General features: G+C 39.1%; 2 protein-coding genes across 3 annotated transcripts in view; one reads left to right on the forward strand and one right to left on the reverse strand.

Annotated features, from left to right (window-relative positions):
- Positions 1-12,913, forward strand: part of uckl1a (uridine-cytidine kinase 1-like 1a) — a 27,530-nt gene extending 14,617 nt beyond the window's left edge. Inside the window, exon 16 of the mRNA XM_016459829.1 lies at positions 12,451-12,913. Within this exon, the coding sequence (XP_016315315.1) occupies positions 12,451-12,468 (18 nt within the window). The 3' untranslated portion in view covers positions 12,469-12,913. The remainder of the gene's footprint in view (positions 1-12,450) is intronic.
- Positions 1,051-14,482, reverse strand: LOC107668067 (uncharacterized). Of its 2 annotated transcripts, none has more exons than XM_016459831.1 (6): positions 14,285-14,482; positions 9,269-9,326; positions 8,006-8,039; positions 7,101-7,678; positions 4,340-4,474; positions 1,051-4,030 (listed from the first exon to the last, which is right to left on the reverse strand). In XM_016459831.1, exons 1-6 carry the CDS (start codon positions 14,416-14,418, stop codon positions 3,476-3,478), a joined length of 1,494 nt encoding a protein of 497 aa, XP_016315317.1. In that variant the 5' UTR covers positions 14,419-14,482; the 3' UTR covers positions 1,051-3,475. The 2 variants fall into 2 exon arrangements, with proteins under 2 accessions (XP_016315317.1, XP_016315316.1); XM_016459830.1 differs by having other exon boundaries at positions 7,952-8,039.
- Positions 14,483-19,455: the final 4,973 nt, after the last annotated feature.

Below are 19,455 nucleotides of genomic sequence, written 5' to 3' on the forward strand. Positions count from 1 at the left end.
AAACAAATCTGCAGGTTCTTACAGGTAACAAAAAATTAAAAAAAATTCATTCATTTAATTTTTTTTTCTGAACAAGCAAAACACCTGAAATATGATTAAAATGAGAATTTAAATGCATCTTGGTATGAGTGATCAGATCAGATTTCATGTTTTTCACATTCTTCACCTTTGCTGGTTCATAGCCCTCACTTAACTGTGGTACTTGCAAATAAATATTGCATATTCTACCCTTTCTGATTTTTATAGCTGTTGTCTGCGACAGATATGTTCAGATATCTCAGATAGAGGTACTGCACTCATGAAAAAGCCTTAGAGAAACATCCATTACTGAAATCTTGTGCATGGTTTTTGTGTTGTTACTCTGACAACCAGTGTGGATGTACAATGATCATATAAATCCAAAGTTCTGTCATGAAACTCTAGATGGCACAGTCCGATATGTTTATTCATAATGACATCATCACATGGTACAGCTGATTGGTTCTTTTTGTATCAGCAGCCAATGAGCTTGCTGCTCAACATTGAAATACTTGGCTTGTGCTTGCTGTAGCAATTGCAGCACGCTTCAGATACACTTCACCTTCCCCAGCTCCACCTGCTATGGGGTAATTCAGGTATGCTATATATGGGGGCTATTTCATATATGTTATATGTGCAGCAGCAGTATTTCTTACATGCTCACAGCAGCATGTTGTGTTTCGGTACTTGCTCTGCCGCAGCAGCATATCAGATCTATTCCACCAAGACCAAAAACATTAACATTGTCATGTACATTACCATGCCAAACCCTCCGAGAGTTGTCATGATAGAACTATCTTAGCACTACACGTGTTTACCAAAAAAAAGGTTCCTGTAAGTGTCCACCACAATCTCAAGGCAATTCATAAGTATTTCAGACTATAACTCATATGAATTCTTACAATCTCATTCTTACGTTTTCATACAATCTGCTTACATCATTGATAATTAGGTTTAGAGGTTGGGTTGGGGCAAACCTTCATGCTTTTTTCAAAAGTGTACGTTTTCATACAGATCACATCATACAAATTTGGATGTAATTGCCACCTTGTAAAATTGTAAAATTTTTCTGTGAGATCGGATTGTCTGAGCACTTAGTGGTTAGAGAATGAATAAATGGCTTATTGCGAGCGATAAAACACTATGTAAATGGTATATGCTTTGTGTTTTTTGAAGTGCTACTTTATTTAAAAAAGTATAAACTTGAACCGACATTTTATGAATAGTCATTTTGATATAAAAACATTACAATCTTTTGCACATTAGTACTTAATTACACAGCTTTAATACACACCACCCTGTTGTTTGATAAGCAAACACACGACATTAGCTGCCACACTAAACTCAACTGGTCTTTGAGATACACAGTATAGCTAAAATGATGTGGAAAACAAAAAAATCCCAAAGCACATAATCAAAACTCACAGATACTGCGGAGATAATTTTTCACCAGAGAAAAATCATTCCAAAAGGACAACCAGAAAGAAACAAATACTTTCAGCAACACCAAGAGCAAATTCCCTCCCCCCATTTTCTTCTGTAATTCTTCTTGTAACATATTTACAACACTGCACCAACATTTGATAGCAACGAGGGCTTAGACAAGCGGTTTGATTATATTTAGTTGACCTGAGCCCCTTTTTGTGTGCTCCAGCCATTTGGGATAATTTAATCCAGATCACATTAGCATCAGATTCAAAGACACCAAGAGACAGCGGCTATAGTCCACATATCATAGATATTTTGACATTGTCCACTGGTGAAACTTGTCACTATCTGGCCATAAAATCCCAAAGCCCCCTCCCATAGACTTACACTAATTTTAAATCGCTTAGTCATTGTACCTTTTTTTTTTTTTTTTTAAATCTCCCGTTATTTTCATGTAACATACAGGAGATTTTTGCAGCAATCTAATGTATGTGATTCCATTCAATCTGATCTGGACATACATGGACGAGGGATTGGGAAGGGATTGTCTATGATACATTTCTTCTGACCAATTGTGTTATATTCCTAACTGTCCAGTTTTTTTTAGAGAGTCCTCCTCGAGTCCTCATTGGTCTCCCTCAGTCCTGAAGCGATTCACTTTGTGCTCTTTCTCAGATGAAGAAAAAGGCATATAAATCAAACAATCCACCGACAACAGCAAGAAATAAACCATTCTCTGATACCACAGGACAGTGCTAGTTTCACTTATCTTTCTTTTCTTTTTTTATCCCTTTACAAGGGTATTTCTTCTTGAAAGCATGCATATTTTTAATCAGGCAAAGTGCATAAACAGTATTGACAAAGAAAAACACTTACTTTACCGCACTGAAGTGCTGTGGTGACTTATGTGACAGTTTGAATTGATGTATGACCAAAACAAGAAAATAACATGAAAAGACATTGGGGGGTCTCTTGTGAGATATGTCATAACGTTTTGTGTGCAATTATTTCATATTTTTGTTCACTGTCCCTGAGCTTTTGCTAATTCTCTCAATGATCTTGCTTTATTGACAATTGTTATTTACCATCTATTACTTTAACAGATTTTAAATCTAGTACTCTTCTATTTCAGAAGGGCACTGTCTCAGACAGACAACATGCTAAGCATGAGATATTTGTGCTTAATAATAAAATACTTTCTTGGCGTACAGGATCTGTTTGACCAATCGAATTAGAATCTTTATTTTAGCTCTAAAATTGATACATATTTTACATAAATAGAGGCGTTGACTTTACAAAAATAGGGCCATGTGTTTCCTAAAGCTTTTAGGCAATAGATAGCTTTTAGCCATTTTAAAATAGGATCAACTCTTCTATGAACAGATTAAATAAAGGCTTTAGTCAATATATGATATTTTGCTTGGCAATAGCTTTTGATTGGCTTTCTAATAATGTTCACTTTCTGTATATTCATTTTTTTTAAACCGGTACTTTGCTGAGGGCATCTACCAAATTATAATTTTTTCTTCTTTTCAGAGGGCCACGGGAACACAATGAAACTGTGCTTCTTAACAAGTTCTATTTGTAATAGACTTGTGCTCTATTTTTCCTACTTTGGGATTTTCTAGGCATCAAATACAAGTTTGACCCGCAATTCCGATGGCCACTTTGTCCTTAACTACAGCATGTAATGACAAAAAACAAGAATTTCCTCTATAGGAATGCTACTGTCGGGTGTGATATGTCGTGGCTGGTGACTATTTTTCTTCTTCGTTATGGAGGCATGTGACTAGGCAAAATAATTTCTTTCGGATTTTCACGTAAGCATTCTATCGTTTTGTGCTGCGAGAATACTGACCTTTAACTAGACTTACAAAACTCAATTAATGCTCAACAAATACTTGGAACCCATGTAAAATATATAGCAGTGGCACAATGCGCGTATCCCATTGGGTTACGACACGCTTGCGTGTCCCCATTCAAGATTCAAGCCCCAAGAGAGCAAAAGTTCCCTTCCCCAGAGAACCCCCTACAGGCCAGTGACATACATCTCCATGCCGTCATTAAAAGTAAAGATGGTGGTTGTGCTGGAGGTGGCCGAGCCCTGCTTCAGGTCAGGGATGCTCTCGTACAGGCTCTCCCCGGGAATCAGCATTGTTTTGGCTGGGAGATGCTGCAGTTTGGGGGTCTGCTGGGGGGGTGGAGGGGGTGGCGGTGGTTGTTGCAAGGGTTGCTGGGGCCGCTTCCGCTTGGGCCGCAAGGTGGCACTGGCATTGGGTGGAGGCCTGTCACGCATCCAGCCTCCCCCACCCTCCATGGTCTCGTAAGCCAGGTCTGTTTCCTCAGTGCTGATGGCTTCGTAGCAGTGGTCCTCCATACAGCCAGGTGGCGCTCTCGTGCCTTTGCCCTCCTGTGGGGCCCACGTTTGGGGTTTGACTACCACGCTGAAACCCCCGTCACGCTCACCGCGGTCACCTCGAGCCAAGGTCCTAAAGCCGCTGATGTCCCTCGTGGCGGTGGGCGAGCCAGGCATGCCTCGCTTCTTTTTGCCCGGTTTGCAGACTTTCGAATACATCTCTGTGATCTACATGATAATAGAGAGACAAACCATCTGAAACATATTCATGAGTAGAAAATTTGTGTATATATCTTGTACTCCAAAAGTTTGCTTTTCCAGTTCCCGCTGTCTGATATGCAACAAAAACAATCCGGCCTATTAAGAATACACATCTGTGTGTTTACAGCTGCTTCTGGTTAACTCTGAAATAGTGTTTAGGAAGTACTCTGGGATCATTCACAGACAATGTTTCAAGAATGTATAATACCTAGAAGACATTTTGACTGCATAGAGAAATAGAGGATGTGTCAAGACTGGAAAACTAAATGCACTCACCCCTGCTGCAGATGCTGCCATATTCTCTCCTGCATGAGAGCTCAGAATACCCATCTGCTTGTGCTGGAAGATGATGTCATCGTCTTCCGGAGGTTTCCATATGTACTGCTCTCCATTTCCCATAAACACTGCCTCCTGATATATTAAAAACAATTGACTAGAATAAATATTACATGACCTTTTAAGGGGCCATCTTAAACAATATACACTGGAGAATAGAGCTGTGTAGAACAGCATCATGAAACAGCATCAACAATGCACTCCGAGGGCAGTTCAGGGCTTTAAAGCAGTAGTTTTAAACAAATGGTTTACCCATAAAATGAATTCTGTCATAATTTACTCGCTCTCATGTTGTTTAAAATCAGTATGAGTTTATTTCTTCTGTGGAAGATTAAGGGGCTTTCAAAATGGAAGCTTCAAAAGGTGCAAAAGCAGCATGAAAATACCATAAAATTGTCAATACAAACTGTGCAATATTCAGTCTTCTTGATGTCTTTGTGTGAGAAACAAATTGAAGTATTAGTCACTCATAAAAGTCACATTGAAGAACTGGATGAGTTCAATTTGTGAAGAAAGCATTCAGACTGGTTTTGTTCTATTATATTTACTTCTATTATATTGAAAAAAGCCAGGATATTGTTTAAAAATTCACCTTTGATGATGGATTAATGGAACGTTAGATGACAGTTTGATAGTTTAGATTAGATAGTTTCACAGTCATACAGTTAACCAGTTGAGGAGTCAGTTAAAATCTCTTCTCCCTGAAAATAAGCCTATGTAGCACAATCAGGCTACTGTCCCCCCTCTTAATGCCTGCCCTCATGTCTAACCATCTTCTGCATCTAATGATATTGAGCTTAATGTGTTTCCTGTACTCGGGCGTAAGGGAACAGGCTGATGCTTGCTGTGCATTTTCTCCTCATTGTTATGCAGGAGAAACGGAAGGTGGGCAATGGGGTGTGTCACAGTGCCATTTTTAAGGCAGGGATTAGCATGTTGTTGTAGCTTCTTTCGTTCACCATAGCAATTCACTTTGTCTTCCATTAGGACTGGCCCATTTTCTGGGTCTGGCTGTTTGCCTGGGTTTCGGTGATTGAGAGGTTTCACTCCCTGTTTCCGTTGGTTGCATCATCCTCATAGTAAAGTGCCTGTGAGTGTGCAACACCCTGAATGCTGTGGACGGACCACTAAACGCTTGCAAGTATCATTGATTTGGACAGTGTTCTCACAGAGAAAATAATGAAGTACACTTGCAGTGTACTTAATTGCAGATCCATTTTAGTTGCAAGTCCACACAAGTGCTGAGGCACACAAAAATAGGGGAAGCCATTTCCAGCATGCTTCTATTTATAATATGTTCCATCTTAAGACACAATTTAAAGCACAATCGCAAATTACAGCAAGTCGAAGGCTTTTAGTAGTCATGAAAGGACAAATAGTTTCCATCAGCAACAATGCTCTCAAGCACCGCAGTAGTGCTTTTTACATTTGTAGCCTCAGCTAAATCCCTGCTGTTTTACTGAATTACAGGAGCGCTGAATGTATGTGAAGAAGTGCGCCATTCAGAATTGAATTGAAAATACCCTTTAAATTACTGTTTTTGAATTACAGAATTTGAATTAAATTTGAATTGAGGCACCAAACAGGATACAGAATTGCATCCAAATTGAATTTAAATCCAAGGAAGTCGAATTAAAATTCAAAGAAACTCATGAGATTGTAATTTTTAAAAAAGATTTATTGTTGCTGTTATTGACTTTATTATGACAGGACAGTAGCTAGACTGAAAGCGAAGTAAGAGAGAGGGGGACCGGATAGGTCCATGAGCAGGGACTTGAACTCGGGACACTCGAAGTGCAACGGCATTATACATCAGTGCACTGCCCACGAGGCTATAGGCGCTGACTATAAGTTTGTAATTTTTAAAGCTGCAGTCCGTAACTTTTTTTAGTTAAAAATGATCAATATTGATCAGAAATCAATATTTGAGCAAGTACATAACCAGCCAGTGTTCAAAACTATGGCCTTACTTTAGCCCGATTCACAACGGTTAGCTTATAATAATGTTTTCTAATTTGAGTGGTACGGGTAGGTTTTCGCGGGAAATTCGAGCATGGCACTGCGTCATTACGTTACGTCTGTAAACATAAAGAAGTTGTCCCCAGCTTTAACTAAAAAAATTTTTAAATAATAAACTTTGAATGTCAATCTTGTTTGAAGGTTTTGAAAAAAGTTTTGAAAGCTTTATAGGTGTTACAGATAGATAGATAGATAGATAGATAGATAGATAGATAGATTCCAAGCGAACTGTACTGTTACCAAAACATGACGTGTAAACTCTGCTGATCACCGATTAGCCAGAGAGAATTGTCACCGCCTGCGTCACTGAACTTGCGACACGAGACAACGGACCTGCTTGATTTAAATTAGCACAACCAGCGAAGGATCGAACGCAACTGTTTTGAACGAACGCACCTTTTTTAACAACCAAAAAATGGCTGTTTCGTTGTCTGTTGAGGAAGTACAGACGTTCCTCTCGTTGATAGCAGATGAGCGGATCCAGCGAGAGCTTGATGGGGCGACGCGGAATGAAAACGTTTTTCAGGAGTCGCAGCAGTAGAGGCGGCGCAACTATAACGACGTGAATAATCCCGCCCACTCTAAAGCTGTACTAAACTGCAGTGGAAAAGCAAACCGAGCCGAGTCGTACCACGCAGTGGAAAAGTGCCGATAGATAGATAGATAGATAGATGATACCTACCTTAGGGAAAGATGGAAGATTGAAGGCCTCCACGTTTTTCCGAGGAATCTTCTGACTGTGTGGGTGTGTTGGAGGCGGGGCTGGGTGAGTGGGCGGGGCATGTCGAATGTCCCCACTGCTGTGTCGTTGTTGTTGTCCGAGCCCCTCCTCGGTCTCCGTCCCATTGTCCCTCTTCTGTGCTGCTTTGTCCACTCTCCGGACCTTTCTGATGCAGGCGTACTCCACTGTTTCCTGTGGTTGAGGGGGCGTGTTTACCACTTGGGGGAGGGTCTCTGGCTCTGGAATCCCGCCCTCCAAGCAGTCCACGTCAGGATCAGGTGGAGCAGGGGTATTAGCAGGGACCGCCGGTGGGGCGGGTGTGTCCGTCTCTCCAGCTCGACCTCCAACGCCATAGCGGGCATCCTCAGAACCGCGTGTGGGAGAAGAGCGGCGGCCCACCTCGGCGTATGTGTGTTCCCCATCCTCACCAGAGGGGATCTGAGGCAGCTGGCGGCCCTGAGAACGCAGGTCGGAGTTTGAGCGATGGCTAGGAAGTAGGAGCAGATCCATGCTGGCAGGACGGTTCTTCTTAGAAGATTCTACAGAGAGCAGCATGATATAAACTAAAATCTGAGAAGCAAAACCATTGTTTTTTCAAAGAGACAATAAAAAGATTTGCTCGAAACTGCAGAGGCAAAGGGCAGCAGACACATGTCAATCACTATAGATATAGATAGATATCTACTAATAGCCCCTATGGAAACTCCTGAAACATAGCTGGTACCATGCTCAGACCTTCCCCCCGAACTGCAGGTATATGTGAGGAACTAGAGACTATCAAGCTTTAAGAGATGTGATTGTACAGTACATACTCTTGCCATTGCAGTTGAGTCTGTTCATCTCATGAAGCTTGGTGTCTGACTTACTGATGGAGGTCAGCTTGGACTGTCGCAGTATACTCTGAAAACAGATGCACAGATAAACTGCTTAAATGTATTCAAATAAAACAGCATAACCAATACAACAACTAAAAATGCAATTTTTTTATTCAGTCTACATTGGGCATATTGTTGGGTCAAGCAAGTACATGGCAATATTAATAAATTCATGTTTGAAATTATTACTTCTTACTGTTGTATGTTATTTATATTATTGTGTACTGTGCTGGGTCACCATCACTGCTTGATATCCAAGGTAAAATCAGGGTAAAACAGTTGAGGAATGTTCTGGGTGACAAAAAAATACATCTACATTAGGGTGTCATACAACGTGGGATGCTAAAATAGTGAAATGGGCCAAATTCTTTTGTTTTAGATTCGAAGCTTAAGAGATCCATTCAAAGTTTAGGTCAGATCTATTTCCACTGAGCCGATTAAGAAGATTAATTAAATTCAGGAGGAGAAACAAAACCATGAACTGCTTGAACTAACATGGAACTGAGCCCAGACCTGGGTTCCTTAGAAAATACAGAGAAAAAGAGGGAAATTATTTAGAAGAAGAAGAATGGGGTTCATTCACCAGCAATGTGTACACACGTAATTGTGCATAAAAACTTATGTGTGCATGTTTTCATGCCGAAATCGTGATTTATCAATAAGGTTTCTCTCTGAAGATTACTTTAGGTTATCCTTTTTCTCTGCTTATATAAAAACAAACGTTTGGGTTCAGTAGGATTTTGTTTTTTAAAGAAATTAATACTTTTAGTCAGCAAGGACACGTTAAATTGCTCAAAAGTGACACAGTAAAGAAATGTATAATGTTACAGAAGAGTTCTATTTAAAATAAATGTTGTACTTTCCATTCTTTTCAAAGAATCCTCAAAAATAAAAAATACGTGGCACATCTGTTTTCAACATTGATAATAAGAAATTTTCCAGTGCACCAAATCAGCATGTTAGAATGATTTTTGAAGGATCATGTGGCACTGAAGACTGCAGTAATGGCTGCTGAAAATTTGGATTTAAATAAATCAAAACAAGTTGTTATAAAAACACCAACTGACCCCAAACTGAACAGAAATAGGCTATATACAGTATAGTGTGTGTATATACTAACAGATAACTTAATGGATGAAGATATGTTTGAGAAATGGCAGTACAAGCTGTGTGCAATTATTAGTGAATAACACCCAATGAGAAAATGGAAAAAAAGGCAGCAGAACAGAAGAGAAGAGACTTAAAAATGCTCACCATGTCCATGAGCCTGTGCTTCCTCTCCTCTCCAGGGCCATTGTGCGTCTTCCCCTTCCTGCAAGACACAATCAGCGAGATGTAAACCACGCTGTTCCAAATCGAAAAAATTTAGAATGTTAGGTTCAAACTTCAAATGCTCCGTTTACCCAGTGATTTATGGAGACTGAATGCGCTGACTCATTTGAGCCCCTGATTCAATTTACTTTAGTAGCTCCAACTGTTTATCTTGTGCAGAAAGAAAATGCACATTTCAATTCAATTAGGCTACTCGAAGGATTCAAGGCAGTTGTTTTTTTATAAACTGTTTGAGTGAAGTCATTTGATCAGAAGTAACCGTGCAAGTGCTTTCAAGATGCACTGTCCTCAAAATGAGTCCAGATTGGCATTTGAAACAACAAGGCTTTCACTGGATGATTAACAGGCCTCTGAGTAACTGCGGCGCAATGGTGTGCAGGCCAAATCTCAGCCACAAAGAAAATCAATCAAACAATCAACATAATACAATTCAAACATCACTAAAATAGCTAAATGGATGCTGAGGATAATTTTCTTCATGAGAAGACAAGAAGTAAACAGTCATGTCTGTCAGTGACTCAAGAATCTAAACTTTCCTCTCTCACACATACACAGGGCCCTGATCCAGACCCATTGCCCGGAATGTTCGGCCAAATTTGACCAGACATCTGTTTATGTCAGTGGTTCCCGTCTGATTGCTTGCATTGCTTTGATAAGATTACAGGAACAATGTAGGTATCTGAAATCTGCCGACCAGCAGTGCGAAATTGATACAAAGTAGATTTGGTAAAGTACTAAAGCCATTACTGAATTTCCCATGAATCATTGATATTTGTTTTTTAAGACATAACCGAATAAAAAAACATTAGTATAATATCACACAAGAACATCTAGCCTTCTCAAAAACTTTTTGAAATAAATATATAGTATACACGTACAGCTTCTTAAACCCATTAGTAAATATACTATGCTGAATATTTCAGATCTAATAATATGATAAATGATGTGGAAGGTCAGTGAGGAAGAGTGACCGTATAAGCTTGAATTTGGCCTTGAAGGGGACAGTTCACCCAAATAAAAATTCTGATTTACCATGTAGTTACAATAAATGGGAGATTTCAAGCTTCAGAAATGATGCAAAAGCATCATAAAAGTGGCCCATACTACTAACACACTATATTTAATTGCCTTGTATGACAAATAGGCAGTGGTGGAAAGAGTACTGAAAAAATATACTCAAGTAAAAGTACCATTACCTTCCAAAAAATGTAGTGTGAATAGAGTAAAAGTACTTGTCCAAAAAACTACTTGAGTAAGAGTAAAAGAGTAGCCTATTTAAAAGTACTCATGAGTAGTGAGTAGTGAGTACTGAGCTGTGGATTCTACCCCCTTTATGCGCGAGTGCACTTGCTAAATGAAGGCAGATTGTATAAAATTGATTAAAAATAAATAAATAAATAAAACATTTATTAGCGATCTGCAGTTTTATTACATCACGCGCTGGCACAGATGCTGTATATTAACGCCACGGGTCATCAATAAGGTGCAGATTGGTTCTCAATTTGTGTTTCCAACACACTTTTTCACAGCGCGCATCACGCGCTCAAACTCATCAAAAGTCAACAAGTTCAACAAGCAACAACTGTAACGTGAGTATTTGTAATTCGTTACTTCACACCCCTGCAAATACGCCAAAATTGATCATCTTCCCAATCAGTGGTCTGTTAACCACTACAAAAGAATCACTGAGTACGTGACTATCTGTCTGTGCCAATAGCCTCATGGGTAGCGTGCCAACATATGGCACAGTTGCACTTCAGGTGTCCCAAGTTCAAATCCCACCTTGTGGACTTTTACCGATCCCATCCCTCTCTCTCTCTCCCAATCACTTCATGTTGGATCGCCGCTGTCCTATCAAGAAAAATGCAAGAATGCCAAAAAAAAAAAAAGATTAACTAAGTCTCTAGATGTGTTTTCATTACCCTTCAAATTGCACAAATTGAAATTGTGAATTGAAAATACGGCCAATGGAAACGTAAATTTTGCAAAAACTCCCATATATTGCAAAAAGGTTTTCATGCTCGCATAAGTTGGGTTTTTAAGGCAATGGAAACGTTTTTGTTTTTTTCTCATTTACAGGTTACCTGGCGTACATAAAAATCACATGATCATTCTTTAATGCAGTGGTCTCAAACTCAATTCCTGGAGGGCCACAGCTCTGCAGAGTTTACATTTACATTTACATTTAGTCATTTTGCAGAGTTTAGCTCGAACCAGCCCCAAGTCACACCTGCTTGGAAGTTTCTAGTGATACTGAAGACCTTGATTAGTTGGATCAGGTGTGTTTTATTAGGGTTGGAGCTAAACTGTGCCGAGCTGTGGCCCTCCAGTAATTGAGTTTGAGACCAATGCTTTAATGTATTATAACCTCCAAGAAACACCTCATACGTGGCCACTCTCAAATTTAGGGGCTTTCCTTGCCATTAACGCTTGGATAACCCCTCTGCAGCGCATTAAGGCAGAGCTGACTGTGGCTACTCTAGTCAATGCTTGTGTTTATACCAGCCGCGCCGCGGCACATTTCAGAAGTGTCCCAGAAGCGGCTTTCCACACTGCTTTGCTAAAGATACACACTTACGTCTCCTTCAATTAAAGATAATTGCTAGTGCAGTGGCTGCAATAAATGTAAACCTACCAACATTCGTCACTATGACTTATCACAAGAGGAAAAAATTGTTTTATTTGCATAACATCGGTTAATGGAAACACCATCATTTCACTAGTTTTTTTATCGACATTTATATAATATCGCAAAAGTTTGCAATCTGTAATGGAAACCCACCTACTGAGAACTAGCTCAGCCTGATTTGTCAACTAATCATTCCAACTGGTTTTGTGAAACGTATCAGCTTTATTCATTTTTTAGTGAACTACTGAGTCTACCTTTGACTGTAGTGTTCAGTATTCATTTGCAAGCTATAAATAACTCACAATACCTCCAACATCTTCTCTAATTTTCTCATTTACTTTTTCCCTGCAATGTCTTTCTTATATGTATTTCCTTCAACCCTTGTTCTTGTCTTTCTCAGTGACTTCTTCACTTGTCTTTCTTCACCTCCATCTCTCATTCCTCTAATACTTTTTCTTTGTCCTCCCACTACCAGATGCATCATGTGCTTTGACAAAATGAGACATTAGCATTCACACAGCGTGCTCTGTGCTATCATCGGTGGAACAAGAGAGACATGAATGGAAAAGAAAAAAAAACAGCCACTTCCTGTTTAAACATCACTGCCATGTCAAAATGATGTCCCCACCATTACGCAGTGAGCATGAAAGAGGCGTGGGTGAACTTTTTGAATAAGCTCTATTAAAGGCCTTAGTGACATTGACGGGTGAAGACAGGTGATCTCTGGCTTTCATCTTGGAACACACACATGGCAGCAGTGGGATATGTAGCTTCATATTACAGGAGCATTTTCTGCGAAGTTGACAATATGAAGATTTCCAGTGCAAAGCACACTGTTACAAGTATGAGAATGCTAGCTCGGTGTGAACATGTTAGTCAAATTCTCTGCCATTAGATGTCATTTTTTCTTCATTCAGAAATACTGTACTAAATTAAAGCCTGCCTCAGAAGTTAAGATCTACCAGTGTTATAATTTATTGAATGCAATGGGCTGGGAAAAAAAAAATGTCTCTAGCACAGAATGAAAATACATAAAATATTGTCATTAATTATTCACCCTCGTGTTGTTCCAAACCCGTAAGACCTTCGTTCATCTTCGGAACACAATTTAAGATATTTTTGATGAAATCTGAGGGCTCTCTGACCCTCCCATTGACAGCAAGGTAACTACCACGTTCAAGGTCCAGAAAAGTACCAAGATGATCGACAAAGTACTCCGTGTAACATCAGTGGTTCAACAGTAAAGTTACGAAGCTACGAGAATACTTTTTTGCGCAAAGAAAACAAAAATAACGACTTTATTCCACATTTTCTTTCGTCTGAGTAATTAATGACAGAATTTTCATTTTTGGGTGAACTAACCCTTTAAAATACATTAAAATTAAAAAATGTAATAATATTTCACAATATACCTTACGACGTGACATGTGGCCAAGTATGGTGACCCATACTTGGAATTAGTGCTCTGCATTTAACCCATCCAAAGTGCACACACACACCATGAACACACACCCGGAGCACTGGGCAGTCATTTATGCTGCGGCGCCCGGGGAGCAGTTGGGGTTCGGTGCCTCGGTGTCAGTCGTGGTATTGAAGGTGGTAGAGAGCGATGTACATTTACTCCCCCCACCTACAATCCCTGCCGGTACGAGACTCGAACCCGCAACCTTTGGGTTATGAGTCTGACTCTCTAACCATTATGCCACAACTTCCCCCACACATTCAAGAGAAAGATTAAAAAATAAATAAAAAAAAACCCTAAACTTTTGAACAGTAGCGTATGAAAGAACCAAATTATCAATATCATATTTATGAGTTTACCGGAGTGTTGCTATATGGTTGATTTCTGTGGTGTTCTGGGGGGTTGCTAAAGCATTTCTAGATGATTGCTATTATGATTGGGGTTAATCCTTCAGGGCAAGTCTATGGAAGTCTTTCGCCAATTTGGCTTAGTTTTTTTGTACACCAGGAAAAATCGTAAGCCTCTCATCAATGAGCTGCATGATTTAAGGTATTAAGTCCACAACACAAAAGCAGGATGAGTTATGCATTTTAGGGTTGGGGTTTAAACAAGAAGAATATGAATCTAAACAAATAAACCACCAAATAAACTCCAACCAACCAAAGAGGGCAAGCAGTCAGAGCATTTTATATATGTGACCCTGGACCACAAAACCAGTCTTAAGTGTAAATTCTTTGAAATTGAGATTTATTCATCATCTGAAAGCTGAATAAATAAGCTTTCCATTGATGTATGGTTTGTTAGGACAGGTCACATATGAGCATATGTGTTTGTGTTTGCAACTCACCTCTGGCAGCCCACACATAGCACGACGATGAGGATGGTGACAACGAAGGCTGAGGCGGCGGCGATGGCCCCCAGCAGCAGTACTTTGCCGTAGGGATGAGCAGAGAAGTTCACCCCGTCCTGCATGGAGGCCATGTGGAAGTGCTAACACACACACTTTCACGCTCGCCCTCACACACGCACACACATATGCACACACTCTCTCAAACACTGTCCACAAGATCTGAAAGAGAAAAGTGAAGGTGCTAGAATCAGTTCTTTTGCTTTGTAAAACGAGCCTTTTTCACCCATCAGAGGGATAACAAAAACGAATCATACTCTTTCATTCCTCCCTGCAGCCATTCTCTAGAGTGTGAATGAATGACAGAGATTGAGTCTCCCCCACACTTTCTCTTGTTCTCTCTCTGTCTCACTCTAGCACTTTTATTTTGTCTTTCTCCTTGTGTGTGTCTCCTGCAGGTCTCTCTCTCTTCTCTCCCACAGCGTGTCATTTTCTGCCCACTGACTGTCACTCAGCGTTTGTGTGGAATCATTTGTCTCAGACTAGGGGGCATTTTTCACTTTTCATGCAAAGATTCATGAGCATCAGGTACCTCACCTGTCTGTCGCCGTGAAAAAGCGACAGTAAATGCAGTTGCTGAAAGGCTGAGCTTTTACACTTCACTTTAAAGCCCCTTTCTAAACAGTTACAGTGCTAGGAAAAAACACTATATTTTGCTCTCTATTGTATATGACAGTACACTCATGGTCTTGCCCCTTGCTCTGCCAACTGTTAAATTACATTGTTTTTAAGAACACTTGATTTAGTAGAATAACATTAGATGACTAAAATAGTAGCAGGGTCCCATCATAGTAAGCTCATACTGAAAGTGTCGCAGGGCTCGGGGGTCCAAGTGTTCAGCTACTGCTAAATGCGCCATGGGTCCCAGGGGCCAATATGGTCAGCTTGTGCTGTATTTGCCAGGAGCCCAAGTGTTAAACTTCATTTGACAGTGTCAGGACACACAGCTTGAGGCTTTGGAGGCCCCTGGCAATCCGTGATGAACATGTAGAAACTAATGGCAACAATGTCTAACCTGCTACTGTGCATCATGTATATATATATATATATATATATATATATATATATGCTCTTCTTTTTTCTATAAGGGGCATCGCAGATGACGGTGCAGGAGAACAGCTGCATTGAATTGAACCCATGTGAGGCAAATGTATAGTACAGTCTACACACTTGATTGCGTTATTGCGTACACTTCTCCAATTGTCCAACTTTCTCCATTACATCAGAAATCTTCTGAATAGGCCACTGCTTTTGAATGGAGAGCAAGTCCTGAATCGTTCAGTCACCTTTTGTTTGCACACACAATCCAGCCTTTATTTTTCAACATGAAGACTTGTACTGCTGGTGGCTGTCCAAGGAATTCTATGGCTATTTCTGACTTACACCTTACAGGCATCATGCATGAGATGAAGTACGTGGATTTTGTCAGATAAGGAATTAGCCCAGTTTTAATTATTTTGGCTCTTGGTTTAGTAATATCAAAGGGAAGTGAGTCATGATAAGAGCTAAAAATACCTCACAAGCTCAAGCAAACAACAGCGTGTCGAAATACTAGGACAATGCAAGGGAAAAAAATCTCTTTCATTGTGTCTTGCTCTTTGTCAGCCTGAAAAAAAGGCCTTTTTACTATAATGCAGTTGTCAGAAGTGTAGTGCACATGCATACTTGCCCTGAGTTGCACCTGAATTCCCGGTGACCCCTTTTAAACTGTACACAGGTCTCTTGAGTATGCATCAATGAAAGAACATGCCTGAAGATTAATGAGTGGATCCATCATGCACTGACTCCCTGTTTATACACAGAAAACAGAGACTGTGTTCAAAGGCTGCCAGCTTAAAGTAAGGAAAACTGCTGTGCTAGGCTAAGGCATGCATCCACACTCTCACATAAATTTGAGTTTTAGTTAAGATTTATTTGACAGCACATACACGTACGTACGTGTGTGTGTGTGTGTGTGTGTGTGTGTGTGTGTGTGTTTTTTTTTTTATAGCAAAATTAAATAAATATACACTGGGGATAACAAAACCTCCAAAAATGTGCACCTATTCTTAGAGTAACCTGATGTAATGTTGTTGGTATAGGCTAGTAACATATCTCCCAACATCTCTGTGTATTTTGTGTTAATGAAGCTCTCGCTGTCTCTCACCTTCACTTTCTCAATCCTTCCCTCCCGACTCTTGTGGCGCATCATGGTTTTAATGATCTGTTTAAACAGGATCTCCTCAGTGGGTGAGTAGGGACACAGTCTTAGGTGTTTGCAGCTTGGTTTATGAACAGCTCGAGTCCTTTATGTGGTTCCTTTTTAATTCTCACGCACATTTTAATCGACTAAAGGTGTGATCACATTTACCGTTCGGCAAATTAATTCAGTCTTTTCAACAGACTTTAGTCAGGGTAGTGCCATATTTAATTTTTGACAGGAATGAAAACAAGGCTGTGAGGGATAGAAGTACAGTGTGTTCAGTGGATTGTACTGTTGCCAATTGTTCAGCTGATGAAGCATCTTTCCAAAAAGCTTTCAGAAAAAACTCCATAAAACAGTATTGACAATTGTTTTTACATGATCTAAGACAGTGCAAGAAAGTCTGAAAGCCTTGTTTTCATCCGTTTTCAATTAAATATGGGGTCTTCCCTTATTTTATGTATGTAAGAATCCACACAGTCTGCAATTTCTTGTGAGGACAAAGATTTCCCAATGCAGATTTGGCAAATTTGCTACATTGGGCTGTTGACCAGCAGAAATCTGCTTGGTTTGAAAGTGACTTCTTTGAGAGCTGTGCTTCATACATCACTACACTATTGACAATAATGGATCTTTTTTTGCCAGCAGTTTTGCTGAAACTTCGCTAATGTGACTATGCATTAACTGATTAGTTGGTTGGTTCAAAGGGTCAAGGTTTGGCATTTAAAAGTAACAATAGGTATTCTGACTTAATGCAGTTTTTGAAGGAACATATCTATTGCTAATATTCAATCATAGTATAAGAGATGTTTTACTCACAATTTGTCTAGAGTGCCTATGGCATATTTCAAATCTCATTATTGGCAATGACATTCTTCTCATATCTTTAATGCCTACAGACAAATTAAATGCAAAATGACTGAAAGCTTCTCTCTTTCTCTAGATTGCCTGTTAGATTGCCTGTTGGGGGGGGGGGGGGGTCCCAGACCTCCCATAAGCATTAAGGGACCCCCCATAACACCCAAAAAATATACTTGGGGGGGTCCCCTGGTTTTTCAATAAAACTTTAATACTTAAAATGAAGTTTTGATTGCTGTATTAAATTTAAACCTGCTTATGTTACATCATATTTTATTTTTACGCGTTTTTACAGTGTTGCTCGTTATAACCAATCACACACGATTCTGTTGATCTTAGGAATGCAGTGGCCACTCAGAGGCGTTCAGATTAGTCATCGCTGAAACCCCAGAGTTTTGTTCAGACTGAAACTCGCGAATTCCCTCATCATAAGCAACAAAGTGCAGATGTACGTACGATGTAAGTTAGAGATTCATTTATCATACCGTGTATGGACAGCTTCATTGATTATAAGAGTTGTGAGTGCTTTAACACTAGCTAGACGGAATGCTCATTTAGAGTGTTCTTTCACTACATGATTCAGTATAATAAAATGCATTTAGAATGCTCCCAAAATTCAAGATATGGGGGCAAAAAATGTATATATTTATATAATTTTATATAGTTGATCAATATCACACGAAGAGTGCCATTTTTTTCGCAAAAATCACAAATGTGATATTGATTCTATACAACAGTTCAATAAACAAGAAGTTAATATTAAGAGACTTACGTTTTAGACACCATATTGGCTATTTTTTGGTCTATTTCGCCAACAAAAATGGTTCCAAACAAAGCCACAGCACAGTTTTGCGTCTCTGAAAAACATGACAGTGTTTCGTTCCTGAATGAATCAATTGTTTAAATGATTCGGTTCAATCGCAATGACTCACTTATTAACAGTGACTTGTTGCCACCTACTGGCGGTTTTAATTTCACATTTTAAAGTACCTTTTTATATATATTTTTTAAATCATTTCAAATATCAGTATTCAACGTTTTAAGATTAAAATATCAAAACATTATTTATGCATCACAAAACCATAAGTCATAAGGGCCAATTTTTGGAAACTGAGATTTATTCATCATCTGAAAGCTGAATAAATAAGCTTTCCATTCTTTCCATTGTTGTTAGGATAGGACAATATTTGTAAATCTGGAATTTGAGGGTGCAAAAAAAAAAAAATAAAAAAAATACCGCCTTTAAAGTTGTCCAAATGAAGTTCTTAGCAATGCATATTACTGATCAAAAATGAAGTTTTGATATATTTACGGTAGGAAATTTACAAAATATCTTCATGGTATCTTCATATATCCTAATGATTTTTGGCATAAAAGAAAAATCGATCATTTTGACCCGTACAATGTTTTTTTGGCTATTGCTACAAATATACCCAAGCGACTTAAGACTGGTTTTGTGGTCCAGGGTAACATTTATGCATTTGTAACTGCAGGTTAAAGCATTTATGCCTTGCATTAAACAGTGTGTATATGCATCTAAAAGCCACTTCAGATGCAGCTTCTTTGTATCCTCTGCATTGCATGAATTTTGTTGATAATGATTTTATTTGTTTGGTAACAGTCCCAAATTACTTCACACTACATTTTTTGGAAGGTAATGGTACTTTTACTTGAGTATATTTTTTCAGTACTCTTTCCACCACTGGTAGAGACCACTGTTAGACCAGTGCGCGTTCTTTCACTGCATGATTCAGTTTATTAAAATTAATTTAGAATGCTCCCAAAATTCAAGATATGGGGGCAGAAAATGTATATATTTATATCATTTCATATAGTTGATCAATATCACACGAAGAGTGACATTTTTTTTTGCAAAATTCATAAATGTGATATTGATTTTATACAACAGTTCAATGAACAAGAAGTTAATATTAAGAGACTTACGTTTTAGACACCATATTGGCTATTTTTTGGTCTATTTCGCCAACAAAAATGGTTCCAAACAAAGCCACAGCACAGTTTTGCGTCTCTGAAAAACATGACAGTGTTTCGTTCCTGAATGAATCAATTG

The sequence above is a fragment of the Sinocyclocheilus anshuiensis genome, unplaced genomic scaffold (assembly GCF_001515605.1).
Source record: "Sinocyclocheilus anshuiensis isolate Anshui unplaced genomic scaffold, SAMN03320099.WGS_v1.1 scaffold1024, whole genome shotgun sequence".
NCBI classification, from domain to species: domain Eukaryota; kingdom Metazoa; phylum Chordata; class Actinopteri; order Cypriniformes; family Cyprinidae; genus Sinocyclocheilus; species Sinocyclocheilus anshuiensis.

What these genes read in the sequence shown, in the direction of transcription:
- LOC107668067 (XM_016459830.1), bottom strand. Translation starts at nt 14,418, where the DNA reads ATGGCCTCCATGCAGGACGGGGTGAACTTCTCTGCTCATCCCTACGGC. An exon ending in ACTCAACTGCAATGGCAAGA is followed by an intron (nt 7,679 to 7,951) that starts GTATGTACTGTA and finishes TGCTCTCTGTAG; the next exon opens with AATCTTCTAAGAAGAACCGT. An exon ending in TGGCAGCATCTGCAGCAGGG is followed by an intron (nt 4,031 to 4,339) that starts GTGAGTGCATTT and finishes ATTATCATGTAG; the next exon opens with ATCACAGAGATGTATTCGAA.